At 31.7% G+C, this 26,665-nt stretch overlaps 1 protein-coding gene across 1 annotated transcript in view; it reads right to left on the reverse strand.

Annotated features, from left to right (window-relative positions):
* Positions 1-26,665, reverse strand: part of LOC126887472 (cation-independent mannose-6-phosphate receptor-like) — a 114,799-nt gene that overhangs the window by 75,628 nt on the left and 12,506 nt on the right. Inside the window, exons 3-4 of the mRNA XM_050655022.1 lie at positions 3,488-3,582; positions 2,924-3,257 (exon numbers count right to left, since the gene is read on the reverse strand). Of these exons, the coding sequence (XP_050510979.1) occupies positions 2,924-3,257; positions 3,488-3,582 (429 nt within the window). The remainder of the gene's footprint in view (positions 1-2,923; positions 3,258-3,487; positions 3,583-26,665) is intronic.

The raw sequence follows: 26,665 nt of genomic DNA on the forward strand, positions 1-26,665 counted from the left end.
TCGAGATCTGTCAAATTTTGACTGTGATTATAACGTGATTGATAGCTTTGGACTTTAAGATTTTCATTCTTTTTTACATACAGTTAAATTAGTAAAACCAAGTTACCATGAAAACAGTAATATTAGCTCTAACATTTTAAGAACATTCTTAGAGAATTGGTCAGACTCTGTAAATATATATATATATATACAGATGCATCTAAGACGTTAGTTGGCACTGGATGTGCCTTTTACATACCTGCTACTAAAACAGAAAAAATGTTTAAGTTAGGCCATGATTTTTCTATCTTCAGTGCTGAAGCCATAGCAATTTATGAAGCCCTGCAATATTTTAAAGAATCAGAAGATATATCTACAACAATTATTTCCGATTCACTCTCTGTTCTTCTTGCTATTCAAACTATAGATTTTCCCAATAACAATTCAAATATTTATATCCTACTAATTAAGAAAATCCTTTTTGAAATTCATAAAAATAAAAGAAGAGTGAACTTTTTATGGGTTAAGGCTCATATAGGACTAACGCATAATGAATATGTTGATAGTTTGGCTAAAAAAGCTATTGAGTATGGTACTTCAAATAATCGTAAGTTTTGCATATCTGATTTAGTTAACACTATTAAGCATCGAGTTAAAAATCAGTGGAGTCAATCATGGCGAGATCTTTGTAAACAATCCAAATCTCAGTATTCACTGATTCAACTTTTTGTTCCAAATATATATTGGTTTAAAAATTATGTAGTACCTCGAAGATATATAACAACATTAATTAGAATGAAGTTTGGACATGCTTGTTTCCCTCTACATCTATCAAGAATTAAAGTTTTTGATTCAAATCTTTGTACTGAATGTCAGAAGGTGGGTGATTTGAATCACACTTTCTTTGAGTGCACAAAATACATTCCATACACCTATCATTTAATCGAAGATTTAATAAAATGTAATGTTTTTCCACCTTTCAATGTATCCCATCTATTGTCTCTGAATAGCAAAAATATATATGATTGTTTAATGTTTATCTGTGAAACTAAAATTAACCTCTAAACTTTTAATACTGATATTTTGATATATTATGTTCATATGAAAAAAGAAGAAGATGTATAATGGAAAAATGTGGTGAGCAACTTGGACAGTCCATAGCGGCCAGCTGCAGCTTTTGAACTGAGTAGAGAGCTGTGGAAGACTTTGCTATGGAACTCTAAGGACCTCATTGCCTTCTTTATGTATGAATAGAAAACAGTTGTGACTGGCTAATTGACACCCAAGTCTATGCCATGAAAGAAAAAAAATATATGCTAGTCTTGCATTTTGATGTTGACATAATTGACGGCTGATTATAAGGAACTTCGTCTTTTTTATGTTGATGCTAAGTCCCATGTTCTCGCTGTGTTCTCCAATTTTATTAAGAAGGTTTTGGAGGTCTTCTCTAATGTCTGCTATTAAGACCGAGTCATCCGCATATCGTATATTATTGACCCAGGTACCATTTACTTTGATGCCGCTTTCGCATTCCTCAAGAGCTTCCTGGAAGATACTTTCTGAATAACTGTCTTCTCTGACAGTTGTCTTCTTTTTGGCCGCCTCCTTATCGGGTCGCTGATGATGAGTTAAGGTCTAAGTCGTTGGTCTGGTGCTTCTCAGAGGCTTTTTTCAGTGCGTCAGTTTTTCGATTTCTTTCTAACGCATTAAGTTGGAAGTGACAGAAAAAAGGTACGTCGGTTATTATACTCATTTATAACATTTATTCTAGTTTGTTGATAGATGGCGCTATAATAAAAAAATTGTTTACGTATTATCTATACGACTATAATCTACAATTTATACCACTATACAAATCAAAGACCATACCTTTTTATAAATGCAATAAACAAGATTAATTTTTATTTTTTACCAAATTGCAATCATATTATAATAAATATTTTTTCCGATTATAGCGTCGTCTATCAACAACTAGAATAAATGTTATAAATGTGTATAATTACAGATGTGCCTTTTTTATGTCACTTGTGACGCACTGAAAAAAGCCTCTGAGAATCACCATAAGTTATCTTCTTGCAACAAACAAGGATCAGCTTTCTGATCCTTTTCACCCGTTTTCCACTTAATGTGGAAACTGCATTACGAATGAAATTTAAAAAATACAACAGAAACAATTCCAAATGACACTGGTTTAAGGGGTTATCCTAGTGAGAGTATGTAAAAGTACAAAACTCATATATTTTTTTTGGAAATTTCTGAAATAAAAAGAAGTACATGAAAAACAATTTTCATAAACAATTATTAAAAATTAAACGATTTATGCGCCATCTACTGCCACCGTGAAAATAAAAACATGGCTCCACCTCCACTGCTGCAGTGAATGGGAGTAATGAAGATCCTGAAACATAAAATTTCAAAGTTATTATTGAAATATGTTATTTTCTATACTCTATAGACTCTATACCATCAACTAGGGGTTTTCTGATCGGATAAAAAATGTCAATTTGGCGGTTTTTGAATCTGAAAATGTTTTAGCTAATTTTAAAAAAAATTTCAACACTTCGTCATTTTTCTAAATTTTAATATTTTTTAAAAATCCTAGTTGATGGTATATAGGAAATAACTTGTATTTCAATAATAACTTTGAAATTTGATGTTTCAGGATCTCTATTAGTCCTATAACTGCAGCAGTGGACCTATGTTTTTATTTTAACGGTGCCAGTAGATGGCGCATAAATCGTTTAATTTTCAATATTTTTTTATGAAAATTGTTTTACATGTATGTACTTCTTTTTATAATAAATGCTCATGCAAATTTTCAAAAAAAAATTGCTACAGTACTTTTTATTTTAGAAATTCCCAATATGAATTTCGCACTTTTACACTAAGATAGCCCCTTAATAAATATTTAGTACTACGAAATGATTAATACTTAAGTACTTACTACTCTTATATTTTCCAATTAATTCGATTTCCCTTGTTAAATCATTATACTTAATCACTTCACTATCTCTTTTCGAAATTAAAATAGGTTTCGACTTATTAGTAACATTGCAAGTACTAGTAGCATGATCTTTACAATCTTCATTTTCACTGCACAAACTAATACTAAATGTTGTATTGACATTGTTGGCTACGGAATATACAGTGTATTTCTTTTTCAATGGTGTTAAATCTAGAAACTTATTGTGAATCATTACGCCACAAGTGGTATGCTTTGCAGGCACGTTCAACATAATTTTGTACTTGCAATCACCAGTTTTTCTAAGTTCCGGTGCCTAAAAGGATTATATTTAACTAATTTTTAAATAAAATTTAACATAAAATTTAAATAAATAAAATTAATAAATTAAAAAAATAAAGATATATAATATAATCTTTAGACCTTCTACCCTCTCGGGTGTAGGTATCAAATTAAAAAAAATAAATAAAATTTAAATAATTTTTTTTTTCTATGTTAGCCTACGAATTTTTGAATGGTTAATCAAACGATTAGATATATAAATACCTCAGGATATGCACAATCCAGTTCCACCAACAATTCACAATGTTTAAATGTCGCATTGGTTGACTTATTCGAAAGAATTATTTTATTATTTCCTCCTAAAACAAAAGAAGATTTTTATTAGTGCCATATTAAGAGGATCGGTACGTATTTTCGGCTGCAATGCTATTCAAATGGGGATTCATTTTTTTCGAATCCTGAGAAAACTAATAAGTATTTTCGAAAAATTTAAACGCAGAATGAAAGATCACGTTATTAGCGAGGGCCGAAAGTCCCTGAGAACTTCTATAATGTTTAATTTAATAAGTTACAAGGGTGAAAAACTAAGAGAAAATTTAGTGTGATTTTTAATTTCAAATATATCGTTCAAAATAAACTTTTTATTTATTCTAAGGGACTTTCGGCCCTCGGTAATAATTTAGTCTTTCATTCTGCGTTTAAATTTTTCAAAAATATTTATTGGTTTTTTCAGGATTCGAAAAAAATAAACACAATGCCGTGGTAATATTTTCCAAATCTATCTTTGTCTTACAACGCACTCAGCCGAATATAATATTGTCAGCAAATATTGTCAGTCAGACACTGACAATCAGTGACAATTTTAAATATTTGACATTGCATCGGGAATATGTTGAGTTATTGATTAAATATTATTGAAATATAGTGTATTTGATAAATAATTGATTTAAGACGTGAACTTAAGGTGATACAGTAGCGATCAACAGGTGGCAACAAACGGGGTCCAATATTGCGAAAGTTCTGCGAACTTTCAAAAGTGAGGCAACAGTGCATCGGTAATTCGCCACACTGACAGTGACGTTTATACTATCAAAAACAATAATTTGCCAAGTCAGTGACTTTCGATTTCTTGTTATAAAAAAATCGATTTTTAGTAGTTCCAAGATTACACAAAATCTAGGCATGGGATAAAAAAGTTTATTTGAAGAAAGTGTATTTTTTTGTCTTTCTTAATGGCGGTACAGGCTCCTTTTTTCAATATTTTATTTAGTTGTAGAGTAATTTCCACATACCAACATATTTCTGAAATTGGGCTCTGTACCGCCATTCTTTATTATATTACGAATATGTGTGCCAAATATCTCGACAAAATATTCAAAATTAGAGCCGCAATCTTGGAACGCGTTTGTTGCTACCTGTTGATCGCTACTGTTTCCTCTTAATAAAAAGTTATTTATTGTGTATTATTTGTGGAAGATCCAAGCAGAGAATACATCAGGATAATATATTCTGTGATCCAAGTATTTTGTTGTTAAAGATGTTCAAAATTGTAAGCGTTCCATAACAATATATTATTAAAAAATCAGTTTAACACTTTTCCTATTTTCTCGATTGAGTATTAGTCTTTATTGTACAAATAAATTATTACAATCACTGAATACATAGTGAAAAAATTATCACATTTATTAACTGAATTAATAATTTCCAATTATAAAAATAACAGTTATCCAAGACCATTCAAAACCCATCTCTTTAAATTAATGATGACATTTTCAAGTAGAATGACATTCTAGTAATGTTTACATATCCATACCAGTGTGAATTTTACTACACGTAATTTGCCGTATAAAGACAGAAAAAGTAGGGATACACGTACAATATTTGCGAATTATGTACCCATAGCCTTAAGGAAATATGAATATTTTTTGATAGTAAAGTCTATCAACCTCATTTTCAGGAATATGTTTTAGTCCAGAAAGCCACTGCGCATCCGCTAGGAAAAATATTCTAATTCGGATTTTTTGCACAATCTTACTCAAAAAGGACTCCTTTTAACAAATTTGCATGTTGCCAGGACCAAAAGGTGGTCAAAAATTTTTTAACGTTTTTTTTTGTTTTTTTCCTAAAATTATTTTTTTGCATGGAAAAAAGTTTTTTTAGGTTTTTTGGATCATTCCAAACAGAAAAGGTCTTTAGTGACTTTTCTCTAAAGTTGATAGTTTTTGACATATACGCGATTAAAAATTGAAAAATTGCGAAATCGGCCATTTTTAACCCTCAAAAACTATATGAAAAACTGAAAATTTGAATGTTGCCAAGGTAGGTAGACATTCTTTAAACATCAATTGATGAAACCCCGAAGAGTTTTTTGCAATACAATATTCCAAACTCCTTTGTTTTTTAATTGCTTATCAAGCGTGCGCGACACTATTTTCCACCGACAGTATGGTGCAAATGAAAGGAATAAATTCGTTATTTCGTAAAGCGGCAACTTTAAGGAGAAATCCCGAAACAGGTCGATTTTTATTTTTAAGTTATGATATTGTGGCATATATGGTATACTAGTGACGTCATCCGTCTGGGCGTGATGACGTAATCGATGATTTTTTTAAATGAGAATAGGGGTCGAGTGGTAGCTCATTTGAAAGGTTCTTCAATTCTCTATTCAGTAATGTAAACATTTACACAATTATTTATACAGCGTGTCCTTCTACTTCTTTTTTTGTCAAATAATTTAATTTAATAAAAATTTTTTGGACACCCTGTATAAATAATTATGTAAATGTTTAGATTACTGAATATAGAATTAAAGAACCTTTCAAATGAGCTAGCACGTGACCCCTATTCTCATTTAAAAAAATCATTGATTACGTCATCACGTCCAGATGGATGACGTCACTAGTATACCATATATGCCACAATATCATAACTTAAAAATAAAAATCGACCTGTTTCGGGATTTTTCCTTAAAGTCGCCGGTTTAGGAAATAACGAATTTATTCCTTTCATTTGCACCATACTGTCGGTGGAAAATAGTGTCGCGCACGCTTGATTAGCAATTAAAAAACAAAGGAGTTTGGAATATTGTATTGCAAAAACTCTTCGGGGTTTCATCAATCGATGTTTAAAGAATGTCTACCTACCTTGGCAACATTCAAATTGTCAGTTTTTCATATAGTTTTTGAGGGTTAAAAATGGCCGATTTCGCAATTTTTCAATTTTTAATCGCTTATATGTCAAAAACTATCAACTTTAGAGAAAAGTCACTAAAGACCTTTTCTGTTTGGAATGATCCAAAAAACCTAAAAAAAACTTTTTTCCATGCAAAAAAAATAATTTTAGGAAAAAAACAAAAAAAAAACGTTTAAAAAATTTTTGACCACCTTTTGGTCCTGGCAACATGCAAATTTGTTAAAAGGAGTCCTTTTTGAGTAGGATTGTGCAAAAAATCCGCATTAGAATATTTTTCCTAGCGGATCCGCAGTGGCTTTCCGGACTATTTAAAAACTTCAAGATATTATGTTCCTATTTATCGATTAGAAATAACTTTTAAGCACATCATGGAATCGTAGTTTTTGGAAGTTCTTTATGGTTTATACAGATTGTTTAGTTTTAAATTAGATATGGCAACACTGCTTCCCACACCTAATTCACGCGGAGATTCATTCCGTCTTTCATCATTCTACAGTGACAATGCAACTCATTCTTATAAGCAATATTGCCGATTTTAGCGCTTTGTTTAGTGGAGTATATGTAATGCAACACTAAACAGTCTGTACATTATTAGTCCAGAGAAATAAGATTTTTCTCGTGAAACATCCCCCTCCAGGCCGAAACCAAATTTTTTGAGTAGTATGGACATCTATATTAATAACCTATATCGTCGGTATACTGCAAAAAATGACCAAGTCAAATTTTGTCAGTTTTGAGTTAACTTGATTAAGTCACTATGAAAAGTTGTTAGTTCTACCAGAAAAATTGACCAAGGCATTTAAACGTTATACAACTGTCAAACAAAACTCGTCTATAATGACCATGTGCATAAGACAATTTTTTGTTACTTACAAAACTGACTAAGTCAACTTAGTCACTTTTGGCTGTCAGCAGATTGCACTTGTCCGTTTATTTTGTATCGTTAGTTGATGGTTCAGAACTGTTTAGAATTTAAAAACAGTAAGATATTTTATACTTTAACAGTAATATTTTAAAGTATATTGCAAATACCACTCTCAGATGTGTCACAAATATACTATTCTTTTAAATTGTGTGTTAACAACGATACAATCTATGAAGCGGCACCTCCAAATAATGTGCACTGTTATACTTGGACAGAGATTAATGGTCAACATGGAAGCTCTGAAATTGGAACAGCATTGATTAAATGGATAAAATCTCTGCAATTACATGACGAAAAGGCATCACAAAGATCAGTTTATATTCTGACTTATCAGAGATTTTTATATTCGTTCATTGCCGCATTAATTTGTATCTTGTTGTAACACCCACGTTAAGATTTTGCAGCCTAATTTTATGGAGAAACGACATTCGTACATGGAGATAAACTCAATGCACAGGCACAGTGAAATTGAGTCTGCCAATAAGAATGTTGCCATTTTTACAATGAAGGATCTGTCGAATATTTTCAAGCTAGCCCGTTCTACAAGACGCAACAAAAAAAGCGGTGCCTACAGATATGAAGAATTACGGTTTTTAGACTTTTTCGATCTTAAGCACAGGTGTTCTTAAAACACAGAGACTAAGATGAAAATGGAAACAAAATATCGTGATAAAATTAAAAGTTATGCGTTACTCTTAGAGTATGTGGCAAAGTCAGACCAGCTGTTATTCCTAAGAACGTTCCAATGTTATACAAAAGACTTCTGTCTATACCAGAGCAGAATAAAAACAGCCTCCTTGCGTAGAAACAAAATTATTCCGCAAGAGTTCCATGAGTGGTATAAATCGATTCCAGTAGTCAAAAAAAAGTTTTCATACCGGAACCAGCTTCTTCTTAAAGCGACGACTCAGAAACTTTTAATTTTTTTTATGTACAGACCTTAGTTAATAATAGTACATTGTTTACCGGGTAGGAAAAGCTTAACATTCCTGGACGACTGTGAAGGTTGCTAAGTCGAGGCGCAAGCCGAGACTTAGCAACACAGAGTCCAGGAATGTGGCTTTTCCTACGAGGTAAACATACTATTTTTCCGCAAATCGTTTAAAATTCGACAGATATTGATTGATTTAAAAAAAACGCGATAATTTTATTCCCAAATAAATGGTGCTTTGAAATTCCTAATAAAATTACTTGGGTTACTATGGAAACGTATTGAGGTTGAATTGTCAAACTTGACGCTTATAAATAGAACACTAACAACTGTACGGAAATATCATTTCCTTACAGTAAGGAAATGACATTTCCTTACAGTAAGGAAGTCCTGACTTTTTCTTCAAGAAATTTTGACAGGAATGTCAAAATTTCCTGGCGATTTGCGGAAAAGATAATTTCCTAATAAGGTGTCGATTATATTGACCAAGTCAAATTTTTTAATTTTTTTCGACAACAAAAAGTGACCAAGTACAATTTTTTTTTGTTCAAAGTCCACGATGTTTAAATATGGTGGTTAAAAACTAAAGTATCTAATACACAGGATATCAAAATTTCAGTCATAGAAAGGTAATATCCGATTTTATAAAGAACTTTAAAGTTAAACTTAATTTCTCGAAAACAGTAATTTTTGACTTGGTCAGTTTTTGCAGTATGCCGACGATATGTTTCTTGCAGCCGATTTTGATGATATACATAGTTATAAACAAATGAAGATCAAAAAACGGTAAATTTTCGCTTTTTTAGTCTATTACTAAAAAGTGAAGCATTCTAAACAAATTTGAGAATAAGAAACTCATAAATCATATAAAAAACTTCAATATGCCGTTCCCTGAATATGTCTATCCTTATTTGTTGCTTAGAGAATTGCAAAATATGTCATAAATTTTGAAATTTTATAAATATTCAAAACTTATGTAAAAATTAAGTTAGAACCTTCTTATCACACTGAAGGCTGAGACTTCTTGTGCTTAAATTATATTTTAAATTTCAAAGCAATTGGTCAAATAGTTTAAAATTTTTTTTTTTTTTTTTTTTTTATTTAAACACAAAACCACATCAACCGCGCAGGGTTATTAGTGGATATAACAATACAAAGTATTACATTAAATACAGTTATACAATTTGATGTCTTTTAAATATGTTAACACTGATGAAACTTTTTTGGTGAGGATTGTCTTGAGGTCATCGTCTGTGATTCTATGGGATCTTCTTTGGCTTAGCTTCTAGGTCTGTTCTTACAAAGATGGCTACTCCGCCACTTGCCTGTTGTGCTATTCAGTTTTTTGGAAAACATTGGTAGTTTTGAAGATTAATATTGGAGAGATTCTTGAAGACATAAGATCTTAGGGCATGTTTCATTTATTAGAAGTTTTAATTGTTATAAATGGGTATAGAACCCATTGATATTCCACTGTAATATATAGGGGTTAGACATTTTCGAGTTCTGACTGAGAATGTATTTCATCGGTCTCTTCTGTGGAAGAGAAATTATTGGGGCTTAGTTTCTTTCTTAATCGAGTTATATTATTTTTTAATTTTGAATTGTGGGTATAGGCATGAACAAAATTAAGGATCTGAATTAATTCGGTTGTTTCGTTCGAATAGTTTTTTGAGGTTATTTCGGGATGTTTTGCGTTTAATGTGTTTTCGAGAAAGTCACATATTTCGTCGAAGTTAAGGACAAATGGTGGTGATCTGTTTGCGATTTTGTCTTTAATTGTCTCTAGGGAAAGTAAAAGTTCATCTCGAGAATTTCTTTTAGACGTTTTTGTTTTTTTCTTTGATTTCCTTGTTACTGGAGAAGTGAAGATATGAGAATCGGTCTGTGTGGTATTTTCGTTGATTTCAGGAGACGATGAGATGAGACTTTTTAGATGTTTTGTGACGTTTGGAATAATTTTAGGTTGTGTTATTTCTAATGGAGTAAGATTGCTGATCTTGTTGGAAGTTGATGATGTTGGGATTTTTAAAGTGTTTGTTTCATTTGTATTATTTGTAGGTCTTGACATGTCGTCAGTTTCTATGGTAGATTCTAATTGGTTATTAGAGACCTGTACGTCTGGGATCTGAACTAATATGTTTTGGGAAGATGCTGGGTGATCGTTAGAGGTAGATATTAAGGTTTTGTCAGAAAGTTTTTGTTCTGTTTGGTTATAAGGTAGATTTGTTATATATTGTGTGTTTTGGGAGGTTTCTGGAAGAGCTTTAGAAGAGGTTGGATTAGAATTGGTTGGGTCAGGATTTGTTGTATTAGAAGTGGGTGGATTAGAATTGGTTGAGTCAAGATTGGTTGTATTAGAAGTGGTAGCATTAGAAGTGATTGTATTAGCGTTGTCAAGACATTCTGTTTCCTGGTGACCAATAGTCTTGCATTTTGAACAGTTGAAGCCTTCTATAGAAAGGTATAGTCTGTAAGTGGTATTATCATGAGAGATCATGAAAGAATCGGGAATGGACATATTTTCTAAAGGTGTCATAAATGTTTGCCTTCTAAAACTCAAGACATGGCTATATTCGCTTTCAGGCATTCCTACCCTAAGAAAAGTCGTTTTAGAGACGGTGTTTATACCTATTTTACGTAGTTCTTGTTCAATTAACGTGGTTGGAACAGAAGGATCAGCGTTTGATAGCGTTTGATAGCGAAGGACCAGCGTTTGAAGGTCAAATAGTTTAAAAGTTATTTAATTTGTTTATCCCAAATTCATTTTTTTTGCAACACTATAAGTCAGAAAATTATGAAAAAAAAACAATAAATCCTGTATAAAAGGCATATTTAAAGGTGTATATTAAGAAAATTATGAAGTTACAGTAATACTTCGGACAATTTATGAAAGAAGAACATTTATACTATTAACTTAATTAAAAAAAAATGACAAAGTAATTTTAAACAGTGTAAAATTATTTTGCAAAAACATGTCAATGTTTTGCTTTTTTTTTTCTCCTGGAAGCCGTCTGTTGTGAACCGGTTGTACTGCAGCCACTTGGCTTATTGTACATCTTCCATTCGTTTATGAAACCCATTCCAGAATTCTGGAACCCTGTACCAGCTTGTACAGGTCTAGTGGGTGGGTGCCATATAAATTTGGAGTCATTTCGATGTCTCCGAAAAGTGTTTGCCGCCTCCGATCCAATGCCTCACAGTCATGCAAAATATGGTTGACTGTTTCAGGTTCTCTGTTACAGAGTCTGCAGCTCAAGTCTCCATGAAACAGCCCCATTGTATGCAGGTGACCCTTAACTGGCGCATGTCCAGTGAGGAAACCTGTTATGACTCTGAGCTGATTCCTGCTTGTTTTCAGCAGTAACTCAGCTCTACTAGCACATGTCCGTCCGATATACATCTTGCCATGTGTGTGACCGGGTACACTCTCCCAGTGTGAGTTGTGTTGGCTTCGAATCCAGGCTTTTTTTCGTTCACGGACGGTGCTTTTTGGCACTCCCACGGCCGGCTCTGGACCCAGGTATTTTGTAGCTGATGCTCTCTTGGCAAGTGCATCAGCTCTTTCATTGCCGTATATGCCCCGATGACCTGGAACCCATACCAGTATAACACTGTTATGTTGTGCCAGTCTATCAAGTTCTTGTCGACATTCCCACACCAGCCTAGAGTTCACCTTAGGGCTTATAAGAGCCCCAATGGCTGCTTGGCTATCTGTGCATATGTTAACCCGCTGCAGTTCGAATGCCCTCAGGTTGTTTTCTCTTGCACACTGCAAGATTGCAAAAATCTCTGCCTGAAATACGGAGGTACATTCTCCCAGTGGAATAGAAATGTTGAAATTTCCACCACTACAGAATATTCCTGCGCCCGAACCGTCTGCAGTTTTATACACATTTAGAAAGAAAAACAATTGTCCTAGGACAATTAGGGACGAAGTTAGCCCCACCCCTTTTTTGAATTCACATGTTCTTGCAAAATAATTTTGCAATATTTAGAATTATTTTTTCTCAATTTTTTTAATTAAATTAATACTGTAAATCTTGTTCTTTCATAAACTATCCAAAGTATTACTGTAACTTCCATCATTTTCTGAATTATAGTGTTGCAAAAAAAATTAATTTGGGATAAAAAAATTAAATAACCTTTAAACTATTTGACCGATTGCTTTGAAAATGGTATGATTTAAACACCAGAAGTCTCAGCATTCCGCGTAATAAGAAGGTTCAAGTTAATTTTTACATAAGTTATGAATGTTTATAAAAACTTAAAATTTAGGATTTATTTTGCAATTTTCTGAGCAACCAATAAGGATAGACATATTCAGCGAACGCCATATTGAAGTTTTTATACGATTTATGAGTTTCTTACTCTCAAATAGGCCTTCCAATCCCGCAGCCTGAGTTCAATCTCGGTATTTGCGGGACTACGAATTTTCAATCCCGCGGGATCTCGGTATTTGCGGGATCCCGCATATTAAAAATAGTCATATTTTTATATAAGGCAAAAAAAAACAATAAATTAATCAACTAACTCCACATTTATTTAAGTACTATTGCTATTAGTATGAGATCTTCGTCTTCTTCTTTCTCATAATCCTTAGTGCCCTTCAGGGCGTCGGATTAGTATGAGATCAAAACTGTTTTTTCTTAAAAAGAAAACAGTAACAAAGACTGAAAAAACAAAAATCTATCTTCTTCAAAAAAAAAAAAAAAATGCACCAACAAAATTTTAAAAATCAACCAAAAAACCCATTTTCAACTGAAAATTAATATAGTTTAATAATTTCTCATGAGTATTATGAGCATAAAGTATAAGTTTATACTTACTACATTTCATATGAATAAAAATATGTTGATGTGATGAGTTTTTACTCACCGTACATAAGAGTAGATACTATCGCGTGGAGTATGTACTTCAAAATTTGGAGTATAAACTACATTCTCATTTTTATTCATACGAGCCAACATCTAAATCTAAACTGTCACCTGCCAAACTCCTGCGTATTTTAGACACAATATAGCCAGCAGCAGAAAATGCCCTTTCGGCTTCCATACATCGACGGTATTCCTTTTAAGGCTTTATATGTAAATGTAAGATATTTTCCCATTGACTCCCCAGATTCATACAGAGTCATTTCTATTTATTGGACTCGAGACTCTAAAGTGTATTAGCTCAAGATGGCGACGGGCAAAGTAAATACATTACATGCTGACAATATAGTTAACTCCAACTCCTGTTGCAATGTAAGATCAAGATCGGAACCTGGTGATGGAACCTCTACGTTGTTTCTCACGTGTTTCTTACTTGATCATCCTCTTCGTCATCAGTGCTCTCAGATGAATTCAAAAGGCTGAAGTTCATTCCCGTTACAAAATCATTAATTTCTTTTTGAAGTAAACTTTTCGGTGGGAGATGAAAAGTTTCATCGTCGCACACGACGCTTGGTAACTACGAGGCTTTTGGAGATAAATCAGTAGTGCAGTCACATTTCTACGTCGTTGTAAAATACGGCGCAAAGACAAAGCTAATTCTGAAGCTAACCTTGAATGATATTGCCTTTTTTATGTATGAATAGAAAAAATAAAAGTTGTGACTGGCTAATTGACACCCAAGTCTATGCCATAAAACCAAAAAAAACCTTGAATGATTTTTTTTCCAGTTTTTTGATAATTTTGAGCGTAGCTACAGCAGTAATGTACGCTCTTTTCAGTCCCGCAAATCCCGCGGATTCCGCGCCTGTAATCCCGCATCACGCGGGATTGGAAAATGACGCGGGATCCCGCAATACCGAGATCTCGGTATTGCGGGATTGGAAGCCCTACTCTCAAATTTGTTTAAAATGCTTATCTTTTTAGTAACAGACGAAAAAAGCGAAAATTTACCGTTTTTTCATCTTCATTTGTTTATATATCATATATCAATGTATATCATCAAAATCGGTAGCAGGAAACATATGATATTTTTTTTCTTTATTTCTCTGAACTATATTACCGAGGGCCGCAAGTCCATTAGAATATCCAAAAAGTTTCTTTTGAATGATATATTTGAAATTAAAAATCACACTCAATTTTCTATTTTCTTTTTTCACCCTTGAAACTTATTAAAATAAACATTATAGACGGTTTCAGGGACTTTCGGCCCTCGGTAATAAAGCAATCTTTCATTCTGCGTTTAAATTTTTCAAAAATAAATTTTTTCAGGATTCGAAAAAAAAAATGCATTTAAAATACATTCGCGCGAAATTTTGCGCCTACGCCCTTAATAACTTTGTTTTTTGCATAACGACATATAATATAACTACTTGAAATTATGTCAATTAATGAGTTATTAAAGTGTGTTAAATCAACCAGATCGACCAAATAGTGTATAAGTTATTCAATTTGTTTATCCAAGAGAGCAATTCTTATTGTTTAAACAACTGTACTTGCCCAAACATTGAATCTTCTAGAGATATTTAGAAGATTGCAATGGATTCTTTAAGGCTTCAATTTTAAAATGTATCAAAAAAACTTCGACGTTTTATCAAAATTTTTATTAAAAAAACCGTTTGAAAAATACCTGACTTTTTAGCTTAACAAACAATTAGATTAATAACTTTGAGAGTTTTTGTGTCACACGCTTACATTAGGCTCACTTAAAAGCAGATGAAAAAATAAGTAGGTAAGAAAGAAAAAGAATTTTATACTCATGAACAATAGAAATCAAGTTAGCGTTTTTGTTTTTTAATACATCATATTTCAATTGTTTATCAACATTAAGATATGAAAATTATAGACTGCTTATTAGAATCTACGTTTTATGATCCAATTTATGGATTGCATATGCAGTAAAATAATAAAAAGATATAACCCGACGACGCACATAGGGGTATTTAAACGATCTAGCCGGTCAAAAGTCCATTTTTCAAAACTCAAAGCGGTAGAAAAAAATCGGATACTCGTGAAGTTAAATAAATAGAGAACACAAGGCGACCTTTTCCGTTGTGTAATAAGTTGCACCAGTGCCGTAGCTTTAGTCGGAATTTGACCTTGTCGCTACAGGTGTATGTATCTTTCTCAGCTGTTTGGTGCAAGTGCAAGTGCAAGTAATAAAAAAAATATCAAGTGTTTGTTGTTAAAAAAATACAGTTATGGATCTAGAACAAGCACGGAAGAACACATACTTTTCATGTACTTATTGTTTTATTTGTTGATGTATTAATAATATTTTGGATGTTTGAAAACGGGGTTTAAATATTTTAAAGTTTCGACCACACTTTAACACATCAAAAGGTTTTTGTTATACTTTAGGGTGAGATCCGGTTGTTGTATTTTTTTTAATTGGAAGATATGAATTTGTACATCATAATAATTATCAAATCAGCCGCCCATATTCGCACTTTCTGGACTTATGGGCAAAAAATCATGAAAGAAAGAAATTACACATATTTAAATTAAAAATTTAGATTACGTTTACGTGAGATAACGTTAAGATAACTTAAAACCATAAAATTATCCAAAAATGTATCGCAAATTCCTTCAAATGGAATTTGCGATGCAATGACATAAATTTGAGAATTGGCGTAATTATTATGGTTTTAAGTTATTTTTCGGGTGTAACTACAACGCTATTATGCTAAAAATGATGGTGTATCGCAGATTTAAAATGCGTTTATCTCGAAAACGGTTGAGTTTAGGGAGATGAAAAAAGTATACCTTTTTTAAGTAAAACTAATAGGAGAATAAAAATTTTAATGTCAAAATTATACAGAGTGAGGGATAAAAAAAATTGAACGTAATAAATTAGTGCTGAAAGGCGTATGTGGCGCCCTCTGGGCAATACATAATTTTTGGTAAGGAATTTAGTTTTCTCGACCCAAAAAACCCCTATATACCAAATTTCATGTTGTTATCTCATTCCTGTCAGGAAATATTCAATAATAAATAAAAAAAAAGTTTAACTTTGACACCCTGTATCTCGGTTATTATAAACTTTGTACTAAGGTGAGTTAGCTTAAATCGGTCTATTTTAACCTCAGGAACCTGAGGTTAAGCTATGGCCCATTCTTTACCAAACACCCTGTATATGTAGTAGAATATGGGTCACTAAAACGAGACAGACGCACTGCGCATGCGCCGGCACAGTCTCAGACAATGTCGGTAAGCATTGGATCTGCATTACCGGCCAACACGTAACTTAGCATGGTTCAGAACCTAGAACCTAATATTTTTTAATATATTCCGGGACTGCGCGGCTAATAAAAATTAAAAAATGAAGTACAAGGTAGTGTAACGTCATAACGTCATATATGACGTCATAAAGTCAGATATGGTTTCGGTCTTGACTAAAAGGTTCTGAACCATGCTAAGTTATGTGTTGGCCGGTAATGCAGATCCAATGCTTACCGACATTGTCTGGGACTGTACCGGCGCATGCGCAGTGCGTCTGTCTCGTTTTAGTGACTCATATTCTACTTATAGATATGTTGTAAAACACTCTCTACAGCTTAATTCAATTAGGAAATCATTTTAGAATAATAAAATCGAAAGAAATAATTATGACCGCCTAGATTGGCAAAATACCCCTATGTGCGACGGTGGTCTTTCAGGCCAAGGCAACGACATAAACGTTTTTTAAAAATAAATGTGCACTGTCAGGATTTATACGTTTCATTAAAATAGAACACCTACGTTTTACATTAGATTTTACCAAAAAAATTCAAAATAATTAGATACTGTGTTGTGGTAGATCACCCTCGTAAGTTTTAACTATTTATAATGGGAAATAAGCCACAATATTATTAAAAAATGATTTTTATTAACGTTTCGACGCCCAAATCGGGTGCCGTTGTCAAAATACAAAATACTACTAACATAAACAAAGATGTTGTTGCTTAGTAAAAAAATTCTTCTAATAATTTATTTAATTTGACTCATTTATATCGGCAATTCAGATACATATGATACATTTTAAAGTAGAAGACTTTAAAATGATATTGCCAATATTTATGAGTTGCGTTCCTGGGACGACTTTACTGAAAGATAGTTCATTCGATTACATGAAATCAATCCCAACTCAAGAATATCCGTCACAAAAAAAATCATAGCATGTGATCTTTCTTTAAAAAGACAACCACATGCAACGGTGACATTAAAATTCTCGCGTTAGAGATCTCATAGTAAATCACGAGGGAAAACCAGGAAAAACCTCGTGATACTATCCCGACATCGTAAGTATTTGGTCTTACATTTAATTTACTCTCAAAATTAATATCAAATTCTGACTTTACTATAATTTTGTTTAAATTATAGATAATATCAATAATACATGGATATATAAATAATACTAAAATATAAAATATGTACTAACTCGACTATTGACTTACTAATTGTGGTATTTTCTTTCTATTGACTTCCTCTTTCAGTATGGGTATCCACATCCTACTGCATTCCACCGAGGAATTTGCGACACAATTGGTTTCGTTTAGCATAATTAGAGCCGCTTCTTTGATTTTTCTCTTTTTACTATCTGTTTCTTTCAGGACTATACTTGAATCTCTCCACTGAACTCTATGTTCATTATCCCATGCGTGTTGACATATTTGAGATCTATCAAATTCTCTATTTTTAATATAAGATTCTTAATGAACATAGAGTTCAGTGGAGAGATTCAAGTATAGTCCTGAAAGAAACAGATAGTAAAAAGAGAAAAATCAAAGAAGCGGCTCTAATTATGCTAAACGAAACCAATTGTGTCGCAAATTCCTCGGTGGAATGCAGTAGGATGTGGATACCTATACTGAAAGAGGAAGTCAATAGAAAGAAAATACCACAATTAGTAAGTCAATAGTCGAGTTAGTACATATTTTATATTTTAGTATTATTTATATATCCATGTATTATTGATATTATCTATAATTTAAACAAAATTATAGTAAAGTCAGAATTTGATATTAATTTTGAGAGTAAATTAAATGTAAGACCAAATACTTACGATGTCGGGATAGTATCACGAGGTTTTTCCTGGTTTTCCCTCGTGATTTACTATGAGATCTCTAACGCGAGAATTTTAATGTCACCGTTGCATGTGGTTGTCTTTTTAAAGACAGATCACATGCTATGATTTTTTTGTGACGGATATTCTTGAGTTGGGATTGATTTCATGTAATCGAATGAACTATCTTTCAGTAAAGTCGTCCCAGGAACGCAACTCATAAATATTGGCAATATCATTTTAAAGTCTTCTACTTTAAAATGTATCATATGTATCTGAATTGCCCATATAAATGAGTCAAATTAAATAAATTATTAGAAGAATTTTTTTACTAAGCAACAACCTTTTTTGTTTATGTTAGTAGTATTTTGTATTTTAACAACGGCACCCGATTTGGGCGTCGAAACGTTAATAAAAATCATTTTTTAATAATATTGTGGCTTATTTTCCCATTATAAATAGTTAAAATTGTAAAAATCCCACAAGAAAATAGCTTCAGAACAACACTCTCGCAAGAAAGTGCTATTTCATCAAGACAACGCACCATCTACATGAATTGGGCTTCGAATTGTTTCCGCAGCAACCATATTCACCAGATATGGCTCCCAGCGACTACCACATATTCGCTATCAACAGAATGCTCGCTGGAAATGTCTAATGTAATAGAATTGGTCACAACAAAAACATAAAAAAGAGAAGAGAAACTTAGTTTGACAAGTTACTAAAACTTATCAGTCATGTAATTAGATGAGTGCGGTTGACGTTGACTCAGAATCTTCATAAATGTTAATATACCTACATTGCATAAGAGTTTATCTACATCCTGTGCATGAGAACTATTTGTTATCTAATTGCAAAATGATAATATATTGCCTTTATAGGCCTGGATCCCGCGTACCAAAAAAAAGTTGATTAATAGTAAGCTGAAAATTTGTTAATAGCTTAACGGTGTCTAGTCGGACAAACTTTGATGTACGGGAATACTGGAACAGGAGAAGTTTTAATTGTAGAACAAGTTAAAAATTTGGAACATCAGACTACGAAAACGTCCCATGTATTTTGTCGGACAGAACTTCCAATTATTTGTTACCCTTTTAGCCCAATTAATGACCGTTTTGGAGTGTAATTTTCAGGGGCAACTCCGAATTGCATGAAAATTTGGATTTAGGTTCTACTTACCCTCCACTTCAAAGTTGAATTTGTGCCGTTGGTTGCTTTTACTTGGGGGGCGACAGTCATCCCTTAATAAAAAACGCGTTGGGAGGTGAAAAAACGCGTGTTTAAAATAAGCCCGTAAATGGATAAATTGACTGATTATAAGCAACTTTCGTTCTATAAAGTTTTTTACGTAAGTCAATAAATATGTTTTGAGTTATTCTCGATTGAAAATGTTGATTTTTCGACAAAAAACGTTTTCAGACCGTTTTTCGCAAATACCTTAAAAAGTAAATATTTTATCGAAAAAAATACACATTAGCTTATAAAAAACGAAAAAAATAGTGTATCAGTAAAGTCTATAAAATTGAGTAAAAGCAAAGTTGTAGATCATGAAAAATACGTTCTTATTCGTCTAATTCCAAATCGAATAATTCAATGCGAAATCACTGAAAAATTAAGCACTTTTCGGGAAAAGCTTATTAACATTTTTAAAGTGTATCTAAAAAAAGCTTTATATTTGTTTTTTACAAAAGTTTATAGCATCAAAAATAAACGAGTTACACTGAAAAAAAAAGTTTGTCCCTTTTTTTGGTAGAAAAAATCGTAAAAACCTCCCTCTATTTAGCACCCTAAATAAAATTATTCGTTACCGCTTTACCATTTATTTTAACTGTATGTGTATTGTTTATATGATCTGTAAGTTTGATTGGTTTAAAGTGCTTATTTTTTTTAAAAATTTGGTTTTATAGTTAAAAAAAAGTTTCTAAAAATTTTTGAAAAATTTCCTTTTTTCAAAATAACTTAAAAAGTATTAGTGATAAGAAAAATCTTACAAGAGTAAAAAAATGTAGGTTTTGCTATTATAAATATGCTAGTTTTATTTTGTTTTTCACTAACGACAAAAATTGGTTAAGATATTATGGCCGTTCAAAATTTGCATACACTCGTGCTAAGTGACCCGTTCAAGCTTTTTCAATTATAACCCTTTCAAAAATAAGCACTTTAAATCGGTGAAACTGACAGATCATATAAAAAAAATAGATAAATAAGTAAATTAGTGCAGTCACTGAAGGTGGATATGACCTATTACCTACGATTTCGTTGAACCTTCATCGATTTGCATGAAAATTGGTGAGTGGTTAGAGGATATCTCAAGGAACAAAGGTGACATGGTGCCAACTTGCGCTTTTATCCTGGGGGTGGATGCCACCCCTCCTCGAGGGTGAAAATTTTATTAAAAATAACCCCACAATTCGGTAGAGGGACAAATTATAAGCAAAATTTGTTATATAAAGTTATTAAAATAAATCAAAACTTTTTGAGTTATTAAAGATCAAAGATTTTAATTTTTCGTGAGAAAAATGCATGTTTTTAACCGATTTTTCATAAATAACTCAAAAACTATAAGTTTTTGCAAAAAAGTTATTATTATCAAAATTGAGGCTAATAAAAAATAAAATAATCTCCTCACTAGAAAAACCTTTCAATGTTAACTAAAAGTGAGTTATAGGTAGTTGAATGTATATTTCTTTCGTCGAGCACCCAAATCTAAGTATTCAAGCTTAAATACCGGGAAAATGATGCATTCTATAACATAAACTTATTAAGCATTTGTCAAAGTTCATACAAATATCTATCAAATAAGCCCTCGAACAAGTTGATAGCATTAAAATTTAAGCACCAAAATGTTTCAAAATGTACCTTTAACAAATTTTTCCAAAAAATGTTTTTGTTTTTTTTTGTAAATAACTCCGTTAATTTTTAAGATATCAGGTTCACCTAAAAACTAAATAGGTATTTCGAAATACTTTGACAAGTATTTAACAGACATATTTTATAAAATGCATTGTTTTCCCGTTATTTAAGCTTGAATACTTAGATTTGAGTACTCGTCGAAAAAAATATACATTCAACTACCCATAACTCACTTTGAAATAACATTAGTTTATTTCTTAAGTGGGGAGTGTATTAAATTTTTTATTATCTTTAATTTTGGCAATAATAGATTTTTTACAAAAGCTTTTAGTTTTTGAGTAATATGTACGTGAAAAATAGCTTTAAAACATGCATTTTTTTAAGAACAAATAAAATCTTTGATATTTAATAACTCAAAAAGTATTGATTTATGTTAATAACGTATAACAAATTTTGCTTAGATGTTGGCCCTCTATCGATTTCTGGTATTATATTTAATTAAAAAAATTTCACCCACGAGAAGGGGTGGCATCCACCCCCAGGGTAAAACCGCAAGTTGGCATCATGTCACCTTTGTTCCTTGAAGTATCTTCTAACTACTCACCAATTTTCATGAAAATCTATGAAGGTTCAACAAAATCGGAGGTGAAAACCTTCAGTGACTCCACTAAATTGTTTGTAAAGCGGTAGCGATGAATTTCATTTGGGGAGCTAAACACGGGAGATTTTCATGATTTTTTACCAAAAAAAAGTCCCAACATTTTTTTTAGCGTAACTCGCTTATTTTTAATGCTAGAAACTTTTATAAACAATTAGAATAAAGCTTTTTATAAACACTTTAAAAAAGTTTGAATGGGTTTTTCCCGAAAAGTGCTTAATTTTTCGGTGATTTCACCTTGAAATATTTGATTTGGAATTAGACGAATAAGAACGTATTGTTCATGAGCTACAACTTTGTTTTTACTCGACTGATAGACTTAACGTTTACTGATACAGCATTGGTGTTTTATAAGCTACACTTTTGCTAGGGATATTCTTTTCGATCAAATACTTACTTTTTGAGTTATTTGCGAAAAACCGTCTGAAAACGTAGTTTTTTTGTCGAAAAATAAATATTTTCAATCGTAAATAACTCGAAACATATTGATTTACATAAAAAACTCTATATAACAAAAGTTGCTTAAAAGTCAATTTATCCATTTCCGGTCTTATCTTGAGCATATATGTTTTTTCACCCCCGAGAAGGGGTGACTGTCACCCCCCAAGTAAAACCAACCAACGGCACAATTTCAATTTTGAAGTGGACGGTAAGTAGAACCTAAATTCAAATTTTCATGCAATTCGGAGTTGCCCCTGAAAATTACACGGTATTGCCGTATTTCCCGTTCATTTACTGGGCTATTTCATTAATCATGCGAAAATCAGACTGCTATTTATCACCTGTCATAATTCCTGTCTTTTGACATGTTCTATGTGTCGGACTTATTAAAATGTCCAGTTGGTGATAAATACCAGTCTGATCTTTGCATGAGAGTTTAATTAATGAAAGGGTAACAAATCAATGGAAGTTCTGTCCGACAAAATACATGAGACGTTTTCGTAGTCTGACGTTCCAAATTTTTAACTTATTCCACAATTAAACCTTCCCCTGTTCCAGTGTACCCATACATCAAAGTTTGTCCGACAAGACACCGTTAAGCTATTAACAAATTTTCAGCTTGCTATTAATAAACTTTTTTTTTGGTACGCAGGATCCAAGCCTACTAAAATTTGATATTTGATGTCATCCGACACCCTAATAGGGTACAAGGAAGGGGAGAAAGAAAGATAGTTGATATCCTGGACGAATATAACGAAAATTATCAAAAGTATACTTTACTACAATTCTTTAGTAAACTATTTTTCTACATAGCTTAAATTTTCGTGAATCCCATGGTGCAAATACCTACTTGAAGTTTTTATCTTCTTGAAATGAAAGATTTATTTATCTTAGCATCAGCACATGTTTTCACATTGATCTCATAAGTGGTTCGGTTCTTAGTAAAGATTAACATAAAAATGATTATTATTCTTATCAGCAGAGTGCACACAATATTATGCGAACTCTGTAAAATAAATGTTTACTGACGGAGTCGTTTTATGTATCAGAACGTGGATTATCATTGCCAAGTGAAAGCTAAGTGTGCAAATATACTTTTTATTTACTTTTTTACGTTGATATTCAACAAAACTGCACTGTCCTATTAGGATTGGATCCCGCATATCAAAAAAAGTTTATTAATAGCGAGCTGAAAATTTGTTAATAGCTTAACGGTGTCTAGTCTGACAAACTTTGTAGGCCAGGGTAATAAGACAAAAATATACCCTTTTCGTGACACTTCAGCAGCCAGGGTACTGAAGCGTTTTTTCGACAAGTAATACCTATAGGAACAAATTGTAACTATTTCCTGCGTAGGATCTGGCGGCCATTTTTATTTATAAACAATTAACTGTCAAAGAATAGCATTTTTCCCTTTTTTTTTTCAAATCAATGGAAAACAGTGAAACTTATGATTTTTTTAGTAAAAATATCTTTGAGATTATGGAAAAAGCTTTAAAATGAAATATTACAAAGTTTGATATACTCATTTATTGTTATAATTACGAAAAAAGGTAGGAATTGCAAAAAAAATTAATTTCGCAATAACTGTTGTAAAAATTAGTGTAGAGGTTTGAAATTTTTGTCAAATGAGGGTTCTTTGGTGCTTAATATGTGATACAAATTTCAAAGCGATTCATTCAATTGTTTAAATTTTATTTTAATTGTTTATCTCAGAGAGCATCTTTTTTGCAATAACATAAGTCAGAAAAAAATGACGTTAGAACCATTCCACAGGTGTCAAATGGAAGATCATGAGCTATATTTTCATATTGATTTAAAGAAAGAGAATAAAAAATGCTTTTATTAGTAATAAATAATTATGCAAAAGTATCGTAAATCTTTCCTTATAAACTTTTTGAATAACTTTTTCCAAAATAATTAACTTTTTTACCCTGTTAAGTGCACAACTACCAAGTAATGTTATTTATATCATAATTGATAAACATTGTAATAAATATACAGCGTGTCTACTTGAGTTGGAAACATATGGGAAACTTTTTTATTATTAATTTTACGAAAAAAAGTTATTCTTTATAAAAAGTTCTGCATGCCCCAAAACCTAAGATTCAATTATCAGATATCAAATTTTCTCAATATTATACGAGGTATGTAAAAAAATATGAATTTCGGATAAGGGTAAAGTACCTTTGTTTCTCCCAATATCGAAAATTCTTATTATGAAAAGTTATTTGGAAATAAAAACCAAGCTCAAATATGTAATTACATGCTTCTAATTGGAAAAAAATATTTTCCAAATTTTTCTCAAATTTACTGATACTAACTTCGCTTTTATTCATTACACATACGATAACTCTTTTATTATTACTTTTACGAAAAAAAGGTATTCTTTATAAAAATCTCTGTATGTCCTAAGACCGAAGATTCAACCAACAGATATGACATTTTATTAATTTTATACGAGTTATGTCAAAAAATATGAATTTCACTCAAGAGTAAAGTACCTTTATTTTTCACAATATTGAAAACGGTTATTAAAAAAGTTGTTTAGAATTAAAAACTATGTGTCAATATGCAATTACATCCTTCTAATTGAAATACTGTGAAATATAAAGGTGCTATAATATTGAGCGAATTTCATATTTTTTGACACACCTCGTATAAAATTAATAAAAGTTGATATATCATGGTTGTGTCTTAGATTTTAGACCATGCAAAGTTTTTTATGAAGAATAACTTTTTTTTGTAAAATGAATAATAAACGAGTTATGATATTTGTAATAATTAAAAACGATGTTGGGTATCCATAAATTTGAGAAAAATATTTTTTTTTCAATAAGAAGCATGTAATTGCATATTTCATCTTAGTTTTTAATTCTAAACAACTTTTTATCATAAGAATTTTCGATATTGAGAGAAATAAAGGTACTTTACCCTTAGCCGAAATTCATATTTTTTGACATACCTTGTATAATATTGAGAAAATTTGATATCTGATAATTGAATCTTAGGTTTTGGGGCATGCAGAACTTTTTATAAAGAATAACTTTTTTTCGTAAAATTAAGAATAAAAAAGTTTCCCATATGTTTCCAACTCAAGTAGACAAGCTGTATATAATTTCTTATATAACAAAATAAAAAGTTTATAAGGAAAGATTTACGATACTTTTGCATAATTATTTATTACTAATAGTTCAGAAAGCCACTGCGCATCCGCTAGGAAAAATATTCTAATTCGGATTTTTTGCACAATCTTACTCAAAAAGGATCCCTTTTAACAAATTTGCATGTTGCCAGGACCAAAAGCTGGTCAAAAATTTTTTAAACGTTTTTTTTTGTTTTTTTCTTGAAATAATCTTTTTTGCATGGAGCAAAATTTTTTTACGTTTTTTGGATCATTCCGAACAGAAAAGTTATTTAGTGACTTTTCTCTAAAGTCGATAGTTTTTGACATATAAGCGATTAAAAATTGAAAAATTGCGAAATCGCCCATTTTTAACCCTCAAAAACTATGTGAAAAACTGAAAATTTGAATGTTGCCAAGGTAGGTAGATATTCTTTCAACATCGATTGATGAAATCCCGAAGAGATTTTTGCAATAAAATATCAAAAACCCCTTTGTTTTTTAATTGCCAATCAAGCGTGCGCGACACTATTTTCCACCGTTGCATGTGTATACAGTATGGTGCAAATGAAAGGAATAAATTCGTTATTTCGTAAACCGGTGCCTTTAAGGAAAAATCCCAAAACAAGTCGGTTTTTATTTTTAAGTTATGATATTGTGGCATATATAGTATACTAGTGACGTCATCCATCTGGGCGTGATGACGTAATCGATGATTTTTTTAAATGAGAATACGGGTCGTGTGCTGGCTCATTTGAAAGGTTCTTCAATTCTCTATTCAGTAATATAAACATGTACATAATTATTTATACAGGATGTCCAAAAAATTTTTTATTAAATTAAATCATTTGGCAAATTGACAAAAAAATTAAATTATATATTATTGATACATAATTTTTTTCGTTTTTTTACAAGCTACACTTTTGCTAAGAATATTTGTTTCGATAAAATATTTACTTTTTCAGTTATTTGCGAAAAACCTTCCGAAAACGTAGTTTTTTGTCGAAAAATAAACATTTTCAATCGCAAATAACTCGAAAAGTATTGGCTTACATAAAAAACTCTATAGAACGAAAGCTGCTTATAATCAGTCAATTTATCCATTTCCGAGCTTATTTTAAACACGATTTTTTTCACCCCCGAGAAGGGGTAACTGTCACCCCCGAAGTAAAAGCAACCAACGGCACAAATTCAACTTTGAAGTGGAGGATAAGTAGAACCTAAATCCAAATTTTTATGCAATTCGAAGTAGCCTCTGAAAATTACGATCCAAAACGGTTATTTACTGGGCTATATGGAATAGAGCTAGAAGTGCGAATATACGACTGAGATGCAAGCTGGGC

The sequence above is a fragment of the Diabrotica virgifera genome, chromosome 6, assembly GCF_917563875.1.
Source record: "Diabrotica virgifera virgifera chromosome 6, PGI_DIABVI_V3a".
Lineage (NCBI taxonomy): Eukaryota > Metazoa > Arthropoda > Insecta > Coleoptera > Chrysomelidae > Diabrotica > Diabrotica virgifera.